This window comes from Anolis carolinensis, chromosome 1 (assembly GCF_035594765.1).
Source record: "Anolis carolinensis isolate JA03-04 chromosome 1, rAnoCar3.1.pri, whole genome shotgun sequence".
Classification (NCBI taxonomy): Eukaryota; Metazoa; Chordata; class Lepidosauria; order Squamata; family Dactyloidae; genus Anolis; species Anolis carolinensis.
Window position 1 is genome coordinate 175,094,548 of NC_085841.1, and position 14,558 is coordinate 175,109,105.

The following is a 14,558-nucleotide window of genomic DNA, read 5'->3' on the forward strand; positions in this document are numbered from 1 at the left end:
CCATCTCTGTGGTGCAAGTAGAGTAGGACCATTGTATGATGGGCAATTTAGCCCATCTGATGAGGTCGTAGGAAAAGTGCAGAAGAAACATATCAATATAGCGAGTTAAAAGACAAGGGTGGGTCAAGTGTTCTGTACATGTTGACAGGAGGAAGGCAAAGGACGTGATGCAGCTGTCGATGCAATTCTGACGTGCATTCATAAGTATACATTGTGAAGATCAAAGTATGTGTTTCAGCTTTTGTTAGACCTCACCTGCAATACTATGTCTGGCTCAGAACACAAATGGTTCAAAAAGGATTCTGACAAGCTAGAATGTGTCTGGGATCTGGAAACCATGTCCTTTGAGGAACAACTCAGGGAAGTGAAAAGGTTTTGAAGCTGGAGTAAACTCTTTTTCAGAGTAGCCACCTCATCAGATTTTCAGCAGCACACACTGATTCAGCTGTAGTTTAGCCAAATGTAAGTAAAAAACTGCTTTACATTTCAAAAGAACATTCCCCTTTTAGATTTCCAGTTATGTATGCACGTGTTTTACTGAAAAAACAGTAGAGAAAGACAAAATACATATTTTTCTCTAAAACTTTAAGACCCTTTTGGCTTTTCCATATATTTCTAGATGTGTGTGTGTGTGTGTGTGTGTGTGTGTGAGAGAGAGAGAGAGAGAGAGAGAGAGAGAGAGAGAGAGAGAGAGAGAGAGAGAGAGGACACCATAACACTATAACACCATAACATTATGACATTGTAGCGACAGAACAGGCCTGGAAAAAGATGTGGTGTTGGGGAGTCAACAAAGTTTTGGCTTCTCTGACATCATAGAGCCGTCATTTGGTATAGTGTTCCCTCACTACTTTGCAGTTCACTTTTGGTGGATTTGCTGTTTTGCAGTTTTTCAATAAACTCTAAAAGAATATTATAAATCATAAAAAATTACAATTTACAGCCTAAGGAAGGGAGAGAAAAGGAGCCCAAGCAGCAATGGAAAGAGAAGGAGGCGATTTATCAACACACAGTTGGTTGATAAAGACCTAAAATAGTGTATAACTGCTAAAATAATGTATACATATTAAAATAAATTTAGCATTTTTACTTCACAGATTTTCACTTATTGCGGGTGGTTTTTCACTTATTGCAGCTGACAGGTAGCCAGAGCTCCCTGTCAACCGTGGCCATCCCAGCTCCTTCAAGGTCAAGCCAGTCCCTTCAAGGATACCATCCATCCAACTTGCCCTTGGTCGGCCCCTCTTCCCTTTTCCCCAGCATCATTCTCTTCTCCAAGCTTTCTTCTCTTCTCATGATGTGGCCAAAGTACTTCATCTTTGCCTCTAATATCCTTCCCTCCAGTGAGCAATAGGGCATTATTTCCTAGAGGATGGACTGGTTGGATCTTCTTGCGGTCCAAGGCACTCTCAGAATTTTCCTCCAACACCACAGTTCAAAAGCGTCTCTCTTCCGTCACTCAGACTAGCAGGATAATTGTGGGAAATGTCATAAACCCTGTTTTTAGGTCAATAAAATGCTTTTACAATAGTCTTACATGGGAGAACAACAGGAGAGCAATGGTCTTATATTTGTGATAAACACCGACAAAAGATGCTATTATGCTGCTGTAATTGTGATCGACCTGCCTTGTGTGATAAGGCTCTGTGGCTTTTGTTGTGAAGTCCTCAGAATGCTTGGCAGAGTCATTTTGTCTGGCTAACATTTGTATGGATTCAAATTTTATAGTGTGGTTCTGCCTGACTAGTAAATACATGTTACTCATTATTAGTGGATTTAGGCAGTCCATTTTGTACATTGTAGTTCCCAAGGGCTTAGAATCTGGAGGAATGGTAGATGATGGGATAGTAACACTCCCAGACTATTGTTCACTGAAGAACTTCACATAAAGGCCCATTAAGATCTATGATCAGATGGGTCACTCTGGGTTCATGGAATTGGAAACTAGTGAAATCCACTAATTGGTGATGAGAGGGATATCCAAACAAATACAGTGTTAGTTGACAAATGTCAAATGAACCACAGTCCCTCAAGGGATGAGATAGGGACTGCACCTGGTTTATTCCTTACCCTATCACATATCTATATAAATAAAAATGCAATCTCGTCAGTGAGGGACATCATATCTTCTAAACTCCTCCACCAATAGCTATGAAATTTGGACACAACATAGCATTTGAATTGTCATGTGTTTTAAGCCTACTCTCACAAACCTAACACACCTGAGAAAGATAAAATCAAAGCCCTAAGCAATGACCAATCAGTCTGCTTCTCCCTTAGCTACTGTCCTAACAGATGGCTCCTCCCCTTAGTAATGGCTAAGCACTCCCCTCCTTCCTTAGCAACCATCATAACAGATGGCTCCTCCCCTTAGCAACAGTGCAAGCAACAGCCAAGCAGTCTCCACCCTTTTGCAACCGGTGTGGCTGGGGCCGCAAGGGAAGGCTAGTCCCACCTCCTTGCCACTCATAAGGAGTTATGTGAGGCCGAGGCTCTGAGGCCTAGCCACGGAAAGGGTGTCAAGAGTGACTTCAGACACTGCAAGCAGCAAGGATGTCATCCAGGGGACACCTGGATGTTTTAGCATCCTGTGAGAAGCTTCTGTTTATATATCTGTGGAAGGTCCAGGGTGGGGGGAAAGAACTCTTCTGAGTTTTTTTTTATTTTAACCAGACTGGGTCACAGCAGCTAGTGGCCAGGTACAGCTAGTTGCTCATATAGAACCTGGGCTGCATAGTGCTAGAGTCCTCTGCTCTGGCAATATAATGCTGAGGGACAGACTTCCGAATTTGCTTACTGTGGCCTCATTCTGACCACCAGGAAAACAGGAAAGTACTTCCCCAGCCCAATATGTTTCTGGGGAAAGTTAAAGATCTCATACACAAAGGTAGCTGGAGTTCATCCTTTCCTAGTTATATTCCTGATACATGTAGGTAGGAAATTACACATCGAGATCAAAGTGTCAGGGAGAACTTTGAATGCCAGGTATATCTGAAAAAGCCTTATTCTAACTGGAAATAAATAATTTTAAATCCTTTTTTGAGGAAATACTAGTTATGAAAGCTACGCCTGTACCCTTTTGTGTTATACTGTAGTGACTCCAAACCACAAAGATACAGGATTTGTGAACTGAACCAATGACTTTATTGTCCATCTCTGCCTGGCTGTATTTGTGGCTGTCTCCTTTCCTGGATGTAATATCAGCCGATATGTAAACAGGCAATAAAGAGGGAATGCCTTATGAGGATCATTCCTAGGCCCTGTGCATTGATGGAAGCTCTGCAAGGCCTCAGGCAAAGATGTCTCAGCCCTTCATGGGGAGATTTAGCAGACTAACCTGTTCAATACAGGGGCTTTTTCACTGAGAAACAGCAGGGAGTAACCACTTGAATTAGTACACATGATCTCATGCAACAACCTCAGTAATTACAGTAGCTAATCTATATTGTATTGATTCAGGTATCATGCTATCAGCACTTTGTTCAGTAGATTGATTCACTGTGCGCACTTCCAAACCTTCCTGTGTAAAAAGGTGGGTACACACAATACCCCCTTGCGCCATCCCACATTACAGCTCTGCACTATGTATTGCTGAAAGCTTTTTGTATTTTAACCCACTAACACTCTGCTATCTCAAAGTACTGGGTGTGCTTAGCTTGTGTGTCCTTTGCCCTGCTTTGTGTCACAGGGCATGAATCATGGAAAGACCATTGAACTATGAGTCATGCACTTGGTTTGGCATGGCAGGATGCATTTCTTAAGTAATTTTGCCCAGAAATTGCTAGCTCAGCCCAAACGACTTTGAACTGGGATTTTTCTCTGCTTGCATGCCCTTCTCGCCCAGAAAGCAAATATCATCAAGGAGGCTGGGCATGAATTCTGCTCAGATGTACCTGTACAGGAGGGTTGCTAGATCCAGGGAAGTCATGCTACCCCTCTATTCTGCCTTGGTCAGACCACACCTGGAATACTATGTCCAATTCTGGGCACTGCAATTGAAGGGAGATGTCAGGCTGGAATGTGTCCAGAGGAGGGTGACCAAAATGATCATGGCTCTGGAGAACAAGCCCTATGAGGAGTGGCTTAAAGAGCTGGGCATGTTTAGCTTGCAGGAGAGAAGGCTAAGAGGAGACATGATGAGGGCCATGCATAAATATGTGAGGGGAAGTCATAGCAAGGAGGGAGCAAGCTTGTTTTCTGGTGCCCTGGAGGCTAAGATGCAGAACAACAGCTTCAAACTACAGGAAAGGAGATTCCACCTGAACATTAGGAAGAACTTTCTCACTGTGAGAGCTGTTCAGCAGCAGAACTCTGCCCCAGAGTGTGGTGGAGGCTCCTTTTTTGGAGGCTTTTAAACAGAGTCTGGATGGCCATCTGTCAGGGGTGCTTTGAAAGTGATTTTCCTGCTTCTTGGCAGGGGACTGGATGGCCCATGAGGTCTCTTCCAACTCTATGATTCTATACCCAGCAATTCCTTGGGAGCATGAGGATGATTTTCACTCATCCTCCCTTTGATGTGTTTACATTCAGTCCTCCGGAGTAGAAAATGAGAGTTGTTGTTCTCAGGGGTTTTTAAGATGGTATCAAATTGTATCCATTCTACAGTGCATATGTACACCTGGATTACAGTATCTTCTGGCGAATTCAGGACAATGCTTCTGAGTGAATTTCCTTTTTTAAAAATATTCTGATAAGTAAAGGTAAAGGTTTCCCCTGACGTTAAGTCAAGTCATGTCTGACTCTGGGGGTTGGTGCTCATCTCCATTTCTAAGCCGAAGAACCAGCGTTGTCCGTAGACACCTCCAAGGTCATGTGGCTGGCATGACTGCATGGAATGCCGTTACCTTCCCACTGGAGCGGTACCTATTGATCTACTCACATTGGCATGCTTTCGAACTGGTAGGTTGGCAGAAACTGGAGCTAATAGCGGGCACTCACTCCGCTCCCGGGATTTGAACCTGTGGCCTTTCGGTCTGCAAGATCAGCAGCTCAGTGCTTTAACACACTTCGCCACCGGGGCTCCTATATTCTGATACATGTCTTATGATAATGCGTCAGTTCAGCAGTGAAGTGGTACTTTTGTGGTCTAGTGTTCTAACTCTAATATTTCTTTTTAAGATAGACTATTTGCCCTTCGAAACACAGGATCAAAACGCTAAGAGTTTGTCTACATGGCCATTCAATCCATGGTTAGTCCAGAGCAGTAATACACTAGACATGCCAAAAAAGAGGCCACACATTCAGTGCCCACCTGCAGTGGCAATAGGGTCTATGATTCTATGCTGTTAAGCAATGGAACTCTCTGCTCTGGAGTGTGATGGAGGCTCCTTCTTTGGAGGCTTTTAAGTAGAGGCTGGATGGCCATCTACCGGGGGTGCTTTGGATGGCGATTTTCCTGCTTCTTGGCAGGAGGTTGGACTGGATGGCCCACTAGGTCTCTTGCAACTCTATGAATCTATGATTCTTTGATGACATGATTCCATACAGCCATACATGTTTCCAAACAGATTTGGGCCAGCCAGTATATTACCCTCCCTTCCCTGCTATTGTTGCTGTTGCCTAACAGCTGCAGAGCTCCAGGAGAGCTCCTTGGCCACTGTGGACTCCTTGTGATGACATCAGCAGAAGTGCCCATGTATCCAGGGAGAAGGAGGGAGGCGATTCCCCCTCTTCCCTCTTGGTCTTGCGAATACCTTTGGTGAAGTCAGCACAAGGCATTTGTAATGATCAGGAGCTCACCTGAAGCTCTATGGCCACCCAAAAGCAGCAACAGTTCCCCTTTGCTTATGATGGCACTAGCCCATGTGGACAGAGAACCAGTTCACATAGGAGCTGATCTGCTGTGCACAATGCCTGAAGTGTAGAGCTCCTCTGGAGTTTTCCTGAAACTCTGTGGCATTCCTCCACTTTCTGTAGCTTAGGGTTGAATCAGTTCAATTCAGTTGGCTCTTTGCTCTTTGGACATTGTGTAGAGATATCCAGGAGCTACCTCGGGCCCACTTTGAGTTTTGAGGCCAGTATAGGCAAGTCCTAAGCTTCCATATTAAAAGCCTTTGGAAGAGTCTGAATGCCATTTCATCAAACAATAACTAATTAAATTGCTGTTGATGTTGTTTTATGTGGTTATAATGTTGTTAATTTTACTGATCTATGTTGCTTGGGCTTATCCCCATGTGAGCCGCCCCAGGTCCCTTCGGGGAGATGGAGGTGGGATACAAAAATAAAATTGTTGTTGTTGTTGTTGTTGTTGTTGACACAATGACATTGTATGACACAGCAAACAAGATAGATATGCTGGATTTCATATCACAAAATCACAAGTCAAACACTTCCCAAGCGTTTAGGACTGTGTGATGTATTTTCAGATGATACGCACAGATCCCAGTAGGGTGGCCTTTTGCAGTTGGCAGATCGTAATTTTGTCAATGTCTATTGTTTCCAAATGCCGGCTGAGATCTTTTGGCACGGCGCCCAATGTGCCGATCACCTGCACCACTTGCACTTGTTTCTGCCAGAGTCTTTGAAGTTCAATCTTGAGGTCCTGATAGCGGCTGAGTTTTTCCTGTTGTTTTTCGTCAATGCGACTGTCATCTGGGATGGCGACATCAATGATCCAAACCTTTTTCTTTTCCACAACTGTGATGTCTGGTGTGTTGTGTTCCAGAACTTTGTCAGTCTGGATCCAAAAGTCCCCCAGTATCTTTGCGTGTTCCTTTTCCATCATCATCATCATCATCATCATCATCATCATCATCATCATCATCATTATTATACCCCAACAGGATAGAATAAGTAGATGTGGAGATGGCAACAGTTGGCAAAGCCCATTGGTGTGCAGTGTGTGAAGTCACGTCTCTTTGGATAAACCTGGAAATATCCACAGGCAGCATTTTTGGCGGGTGGTTGCCTCAGATGGATCTGCACCGTCATTGTGTACCGAGCCTCCATCCCTATCAGGTGACCTTGGTGTTTGGGTGTGGAGCATTGGCTTAAAAAAATGTTGGCAAACCAGAAATATACATAAAAAACCAAACCAAAAAAAAAAAAAAGCCCCAGGGTGGAAAGTCCACAAAAGTCCTTTTTATCACGAGTTGATTAGCCCTTCCACATGACAGCTCTCTTTGGCAAGAAAGTCTGACATTGCTACAAGTCTACTTATATAACTGAAGAAAACATACTGCGTGAACCAGAAAGAAAGACGGCAGAAACACTGTGAACTATTTGCTTTTGGGTATTGTATATATTTTCAGCTTATTATTTTTTTAAAGAAATGGTGACCTCAGGGAGGAAAGGAATGGGTTTCATTTCTGATTTTAACAAGGGGTGGCTAGCAAAGCAAAGGATAAAAAGCTAGTATCCCTGCAGCTGACAGACCATATCAGAAAACATAATTTAGACTATACTAAATTATGTATAGACTGGGTTGTTGTAAGTTTTCTGGCCTGTAAGGCCATGTTCCAGAGGCTTTCTCTCCTGACGTTTTGCCCACATCTAGGGCAGGCAACCTCTGAGGTTGAGGGGTCTGCTGGAAACTAAGTAAGTGGGGATTATATATCTGTGGAATAACGTTCAGGGTGGGAGAAAAAACTCTTGTCTGTTGGAGGCAAGTGTGAATATTTGAACTGGCCACCTTGATTAGCATTGAATGGCCTTGCAGCTTCATATCCTGACTGCTTCTTGCCTGGGGAAATCCTTTTTTGGGAGGTGTTAGCTCACCCTGATCGATTCTTCTGGAATTCCCCTGCTTTTTGAGTCTTGCTCTTTATTTACTGTTCTGATTTAGAGTCTTTTTTAATACTGGTAGCCATTTTTTTTTCATTTTCATGGTTTCTCCCTTTTTGTTGAAATTGTCAGGACCAGCTAACACCTCCCAACAAAGGATTCCTCCAGGCAGCTACCAGTCAGGCCTTGAAACTGCGGGCTATTAAAATGCTAATCAAGGTGGCAAATTGCAACATTCACACGTACCTCAAGCAGACAAGAGATTTTCCCCCCATCCTAGACATCCCACAGATATATAAACCTCACTTAATTAGTTTCCAACAGACCCCTCAACCTCTGATGATGCCTGCCATAAATGTGGGCAAAAACGTCAGGAGAGAATGCCTCTGAAACATGGCCATACAGCCTGGAAAACTCACAATAGCCCAGTGATTCCAGCCATGAAAGCCTTCAACAACACATATGCATAGACTATACATTATGTATATGTATATAGAGTAATACTCTTGAAGCCACGCATAAAGACATTAAAGGCAACAGACCCTGTCTGATCTTGGACACTAAGCAAGGTCAGCTTTAGTTAGTATTTGGATGTGAGATCACCAAAAATACTAGGTATTGTGGGGTATATTTCATAGGAAGGAACTGGAAGAACCAGCTCTGAACCTTCTTTGCTTAAGAAAGCCCTTTAAAATTCATGGGGTTGCCAAGTCTAAAAGAGACTTGAAGGCAGATTTATGCACACAATCCTTTTTGGAGTTTTGTATACATTCAACAACCCATTATTTATTATTAGGTTATAGCTCTAATCAAATGTTTAATAGTAAGTGGTAGAATCCAACTAATTAAAACCAACTAAGTTTCCAATTAAGTTTAATATTGGCAATAAAAGAAGCAATGTAAATGATTTTTTAAACTAATAAACTTAAGTTGGAATGTCTGCATAAACCATTATTTAATGTATTACAAGTTTAAGAAATTCAGAAATGACTTAAACTAGAGGTAGTGTGAAAATCCAATGATTTTTAGTTTATTTAGCTGATTAAAGCCTGAATTTTTGCAAAACAAGGTCTTTCTTTTTGTTGTCGAAGGCTTTAATGGCCGGAATCATTGGGTTGTTGTGTGTTTTCCGGGCTGTATGGCCATGTTCCAGAAGCATTCTCTCCTGACATATCGCCCACATCTATGGCAGGCATCCTCGGAGATAGTGAGATATACCTCACAACCTCCGAGGATGCCTACCATAGATGTGAGCGACACGTCAGGAGAGAATGCTTCTGGATCATGGCCATACAGCCCGGAAAACACACAACAACCCAGTCTTTCTTTTTGTTAGCAAGGAAGAACGGTTTTTGGTGGAACCAGTGAGAAAGATATTTTAAAAGTTCATAGAGGAATTTTCCTCTCTCCAAAGCTCAGAATAAGTTAGTATGGAAGATTAACATCATGCATGGGAATTTTTGTCACTTCATTGTCATACAAGTTGTAGCATAATGATATAATAAATGCAAACATCCATCTAAAATTAACTGTTTAAAATTTACTTCTTTTGAAACAAACAGAATTGACTCAGTTTTGTTTTGGTTAATTTTGGTTTATTAGCACTCAGAGTAATGTAAAAATTCCAATTATCATGTCCATCTCTGCTCATAGTCAATGAATATAGTTTAAATCTACACCATTCATACCGAGTAGAAGCTGAAGCTCTGCCAGATATTGCTTGGCAACATTGAACTCTTCCTAACTCCTAAACGGGAGCCCCCAGTGGTGCAGCAGATTAAACCAATGAGGTGTTGAATGTGCTGACCGAAAGGTTGGTGGTTCGAATTCGGGGAGTGGGGTGAGCTCCCACTGATAACCCCAGCTTCTGCTGACCTAGCAGTTCAAAAACATGCAAATTTGAGTAGATGAATACCCTGTTTCCCCAAAAATAAGACATCCCCAAAAAATAAGACCTAGCAGAAGTTTTGCTGAATTGCTAAATATAAGGCCTCCCCTGAAAGTAAGACCTAGCAAAGTATTTGTTTGGAAGCATGCCCAGCGCCTGCCAAACAGAACACCAGAGTATGCAATATTGGTAAATGTATATACCAGTTGTACATGGAAATAATGGTAGTAACAAGAAATTCTTGATAGGATTCACAGTTTGTCTGGTTATGCTGATTTGTGATGACAACTACTGTACAGTATATACAGTTCATTTTTTTTTTGTTAAACAATAAATGTGAATTCTTCTTCATGGAAAAATAAGACATCCCCTGAAAATAAGACCTAGCACATCTTTGGGAGCAAAAATTAATATAAGACACTGTCTTATTTTCGGGGAAACACGGTAGGTAACGTTTCAGTGGGAAGGTAACGGCGCTCCATGCAGTCATGCCAGCCACATGACCTTGGAGGCGTCTACAGACAACGCTGGCTTTTCGGCTTAGAAATGGAGATGAGCACCAACCCCCCAGAGTCAGACACGACTGGACTTAATGTCAGGGAAAATCCTTTACCTTTACCTTTATGACTCCTAAACAATAGTTAGTCTTGGTAGCAATGCAGTTCCTGATAGGAATGGACAGGGCTGGCCAATATACTGAAGAGCCCTAATTATCTAAATATAATCTGTATTATTTTCTCCTTTTCTCACACAAATACGCCCCATCAAATACAGAGTTTCTATAAACATTTGACAAGAAGCAATGAACAGATTTCACAGAACATTTTGACATCAGATGTCAATGAGAGGCACCGAAAATTTTCTAGAAAAATGTTGACGAACCTTAGTTAGAAAGAGAATGTCATGAGTGGAAGGGGAGAAGCACAACACCTTTAACTAAGTTTTAATAATTCATTGCAGGTTGAAACTCCTCATTGGATATGTGGAATCCTAACCAAGGTAAATGTTACTATTGTGACATAATTTATCCTCATCTCCTTCTAGTGAGTCCATTGCCTGAAACTGTGGCCTTCACACAACCATATCTGAGCAACATCACAAGAAAAGTGATATACAGTGCTGATAGTGCCCACTTTCAGGATGCATCTGTTCTATAGTGAATGCAGTTTGATGCCACTTTAACTGACTTGGCTTAATTGTATAGTTTGTAAGTCTTTGTAAAACTACATCTCCCATGATTCCATTCTGCACTGCAGTTCCACCCTCAACGAGCCAAAATGTTGCTACGCTTATTCATAAGCACATGCAGCAAATTAATTGAATTTACTGTTGGATGCCAGGTCTCAGCTTATAGGCTATTAGATTTGATTCGCTTGCTCCACTATAATCTAAACTAACAATCACATTAAGAACGATTGGGGGGGGGTCTTTCTGGTTCTGCATAAAAATAACTAAGTTATTTTCATAAATGTAGCTTATATTTATTTATACCAAAAATTATTTACATTCGAAAGGGATCTCAGTTACATATTGTGATTTGCGTAATTGTGCTTTATTGACTTTATTATAATTTATCTTATGATTGATTGTTTATATTGTCCATTTCATGTTGTTAGCTGCCCTGGATCCCCATGGGGAGAGGGGTCAGGAAACAAAGTTTTGATTGACTGATTGATGTATTGGATCACAGGTGGAGAAAAATTAACTTTTCAGTAACAAAGTATCAGACTTTTAGCAATTGAAAGGGTGCTTCTATTGGCCATTTAATTTTCAAAAAACAGGTGAATAATTCAAAAGAATATGCATATCCCTGAATATCAAATAACTTTTCAAAATATAAACATTAAAGAATCATTAGCATTAATACATCTGTTACAATATGTTGGTTTAGATGTTTGGATTTTTTTTAAAAAATGTAACCAAAAAGGGGCGTTTCAACTTCTTTGGAAGGTAAAAATGACTTCTAAGTTATTTTCATATTTTTAGACTTACAGGGTTGTAGTCTCACTAAACTGTTGAGGAGACAAATCTAATAATCCCCTGGTCCAAGTGTTTCCATGTTCACTGTTGTGAGTGTTGTGGAAGCAATTACAAATGGATGGGATTTCTCTACTTGAAATATCCTGTAATAGTGGAGACAATTATAAGCATTGATTTATTTTTGGTAATTCAATGTCTGTTACATTGTAAAATCCTTAAGTGTAACTTAACCAAACCTCAAAGAGTGGGGTGGTTTGGAGCAATAACAGTAACACAGAACATTTATGAATTTAATATTCCAAGGTCTAGTTAAGACTTAAGAATGTCTGGATCCAGTATCTCATAGATAGCAAATGCAAAATTCTACATTTAGGCCATGAAAACCAAATGCACACTTAAAGCATTGGACGCATTTAACACAGAAACAATACATGTGGAAAGGACCATGGGATAATTTTGATCACTGTAACCCAGCAGTTTGATGTGGCAGCAAAGAAAGGAAATGCTTTCTTAGCCTGCATTAGTAGAACTATATTTTGCAACAAAAGGAAGAAATAGCTGCTCACTGTATTCTGTGCTAGTCACCTGGAGTATTGCTTTCTGTTCTGAATGCTTTGTATTAAGAAGGATATAGACAAGTTGGAGTAGGTTCAGGGGAAAGTAACAAAAATGATAACAGTTATGGGAAACAAAGCATATGAGGAAAAGTTAAAGGAGCTGGGCATGTTCAGCTTGGTGAAAAGAGGACAAAATTGCACTGAATATATAAAGGGCTGTCACAGGGAGGAGGGGACAGGCCTGTTTCCTTCTGCCCCAGAGGGTAAGGCCAAGTCTAATAGATTAAGTTACAGGAGAGTACATTTCTATTCATAGTAGGAGCTGATTGTCAAAAGAACAGGAGCTTCCGGTGGCGCAATGTGTTAAACCCTTGTGCTGGCAGGACTGCTGACCGACAGGTCAGCGGTTCGAATCCAGGGAGAGTGGGTGAGCTCACTCTGTCAGCTCCAGCTCCCCATGCGGGGATGTGAGAGAGGCATTCCCAAAGGATGGTAAAACATCTAACATCTGGGCATACCATGGGCAACATCCTTCAGACGGCCAATGCTCTCACACAAGAAGTGACTTGCAGTTTCTCAAGTTGCTCCTGACACGAAAAAAACAAAAACTAGAATCAATTATCTAGAGAGTTGGTAAGGTCTCTTTCTCTTGATATCTTCAAAAAGAGGGTGGCCGCTACCTGCTGGGAAGCTCTAGTCAGATTTCAGGCATTGATGGAGGGGGGATATGAATGGCCTATGGGACCACTTCCAGCTCTATGATGCTATGACCCCCCCCCCCCCCCCAAAATCTGGAGAATGCAGTAACTAAACAAGGTCTTGGATGTCTTTGTGTCCTGTTAGGAATGCCAGCTCAGCAGCCTTGCGCACCTGGTCCATACCCTGGGCCAGGCATGCAGCCTGGCCAGCAACCCCCACCCACTGGATACCCTGGCCCATATGGGCCCCCTTCTCAAGGATCGCATCACCATGGGCATCACCCTCCTCCACCTGGTCCATCAGGAGGACCTGGATGCCCTCCAACTCAGCCACCAGGCTGCCACCCCCCTGGAAGTCCTCATGGGCATCACAAGAAGCACAAGCATCACAAGGAACATAAGCATCACAAGGAACACAAGCATGGCCACGGCCATGGCCACAGCCACGGCCATCATGGCAAAAAGGTGAGTGGCATATTGGTTATCTTAAAAACAGATCAATCCCCTGCTGGGCTGCTGATCAAAGATGTTGAGGTGTCAAGACACTTGGGGGAAGTGGATTTTGATTTTTCCACATATTACCTCTTTCTTGAAAGATTTCCTTGGAAATGAGACTTTGGGTTACTTTATGCTGGCCACACAACCTGAAGTGACTCAGAAGTTGTTCCTGGCTATTTGCATGATGCTCAGGGTCCTTTACCATTCAGTGCAAGGAAAACAGAATGAATTAGGCCCAAGCCTCCCTCGTCACTGCTGTTGGATGGCTTCAGAGCTCCTGGAGAGTTCCTGACCATCATGCGTGCCCTGTGCTGACATTAGCAAAAGCCCCCTTGCACCCAGGGAGCAGGGGAGATTGCTTGCACCTCTGCTGATGTCAGTGAAGAGCTCCTGCAGTTCCTAGGAGCTCTATTGGAGACCTGTGGCCATCTCACACTGGCAATAGCAACAAGGAAGGTACGGTGACAGTCTAACCAGGCTTAATTGGTTTTGGGTGGCTGAGCTATGTAGGGTCCACCATGCTACAGTGGTGGCTTGGGCTGTTATAGCCAAGCCCTAAGAAAGATGCAGAAAAGAAATTGGGAGAGTGGGTTGAAAAGACAAAAGCTAAATAATGGGATCGTGGTGGTAGAATATAACAGAAATCCAGAAACAAGTGGAATTGCCAGTATTTTTAAGATGCTTTCATCCATTTTCTCTTTTCAGCATGGAAGCAGCTCCAGCAGTAGCAGCTCCGATTCAGATTGAAGATGTCCTTTTCTGCGCTCAAGTGGAGCCCAGCTTTCAAGCCCTTTCCAGCACTTCTGGCTACAATTAAAATTACTTTAGAGTCCTTGTCCACTTTTTCTTCATTTGCACTATTAATCTTACTGTGTCATTTTTATCTTCAATTTTTAGATGTTTTAGTAGTATATGTTTTTAAAAAGCCACATCACCATAATATTAATCTTTGTTGATTATGATGTCTTATATATTTCAGTCCTGAAATATAGTAACATTGTTACCACTTTGAAGATTTGGTATTTATTTTCCATTAGCCGTTAAATATACCCCTTCAATAGGGGAGGCTCCTTCTTTGGAGGCTTTTAAACAGAGGCTGAATGTTCATCTGTTGGGGGTGCTTTGAATGCGGTTTTCCTGCTTCTTGGCAGGGGGTTGGACTGGATGGCCCACGAGGTCTCTTCCAACTCTAGGATTCTAATATTCATGTAATTT

General features: G+C 42.1%; 2 protein-coding genes across 3 annotated transcripts in view; one reads left to right on the forward strand and one right to left on the reverse strand.

Annotated features, from left to right (window-relative positions):
* The first annotated feature begins 2,434 nt into the window (after positions 1-2,434).
* LOC103279440 (nematocyst expressed protein 4) lies at positions 2,435-14,179 on the forward strand. 2 transcript variants are annotated; one of them, XM_062959536.1, is made up of 4 exons: positions 2,435-2,590; positions 10,571-10,609; positions 12,991-13,310; positions 14,049-14,179. In XM_062959536.1, exons 2-4 carry the CDS (start codon positions 10,591-10,593, stop codon positions 14,088-14,090), a joined length of 381 nt encoding a protein of 126 aa, XP_062815606.1. In that variant the 5' UTR covers positions 2,435-2,590; positions 10,571-10,590; the 3' UTR covers positions 14,091-14,179. The 2 variants fall into 2 exon arrangements, with proteins under 2 accessions (XP_062815606.1, XP_008112741.2); XM_008114534.3 differs by lacking the exon at positions 2,435-2,590 and adding an exon at positions 7,081-7,231.
* The window catches only part of col6a2 (collagen type VI alpha 2 chain), a 64,636-nt gene continuing 59,536 nt past the window's right edge, over positions 9,459-14,558 (reverse strand). Inside the window, exon 28 of the mRNA XM_062959525.1 lies at positions 9,459-9,597. Coding sequence (XP_062815595.1) covers positions 9,500-9,597 — 98 coding nt within the window. The 3' untranslated portion in view covers positions 9,459-9,499. The remainder of the gene's footprint in view (positions 9,598-14,558) is intronic.

Coding starts and splice junctions, on each gene's coding strand:
- LOC103279440 (XM_062959536.1), top strand. Junction 13,311..14,048: donor ACGGCCATCATGGCAAAAAG/GTGAGTGGCATA, acceptor TTCTCTTTTCAG/CATGGAAGCAGCTCCAGCAG.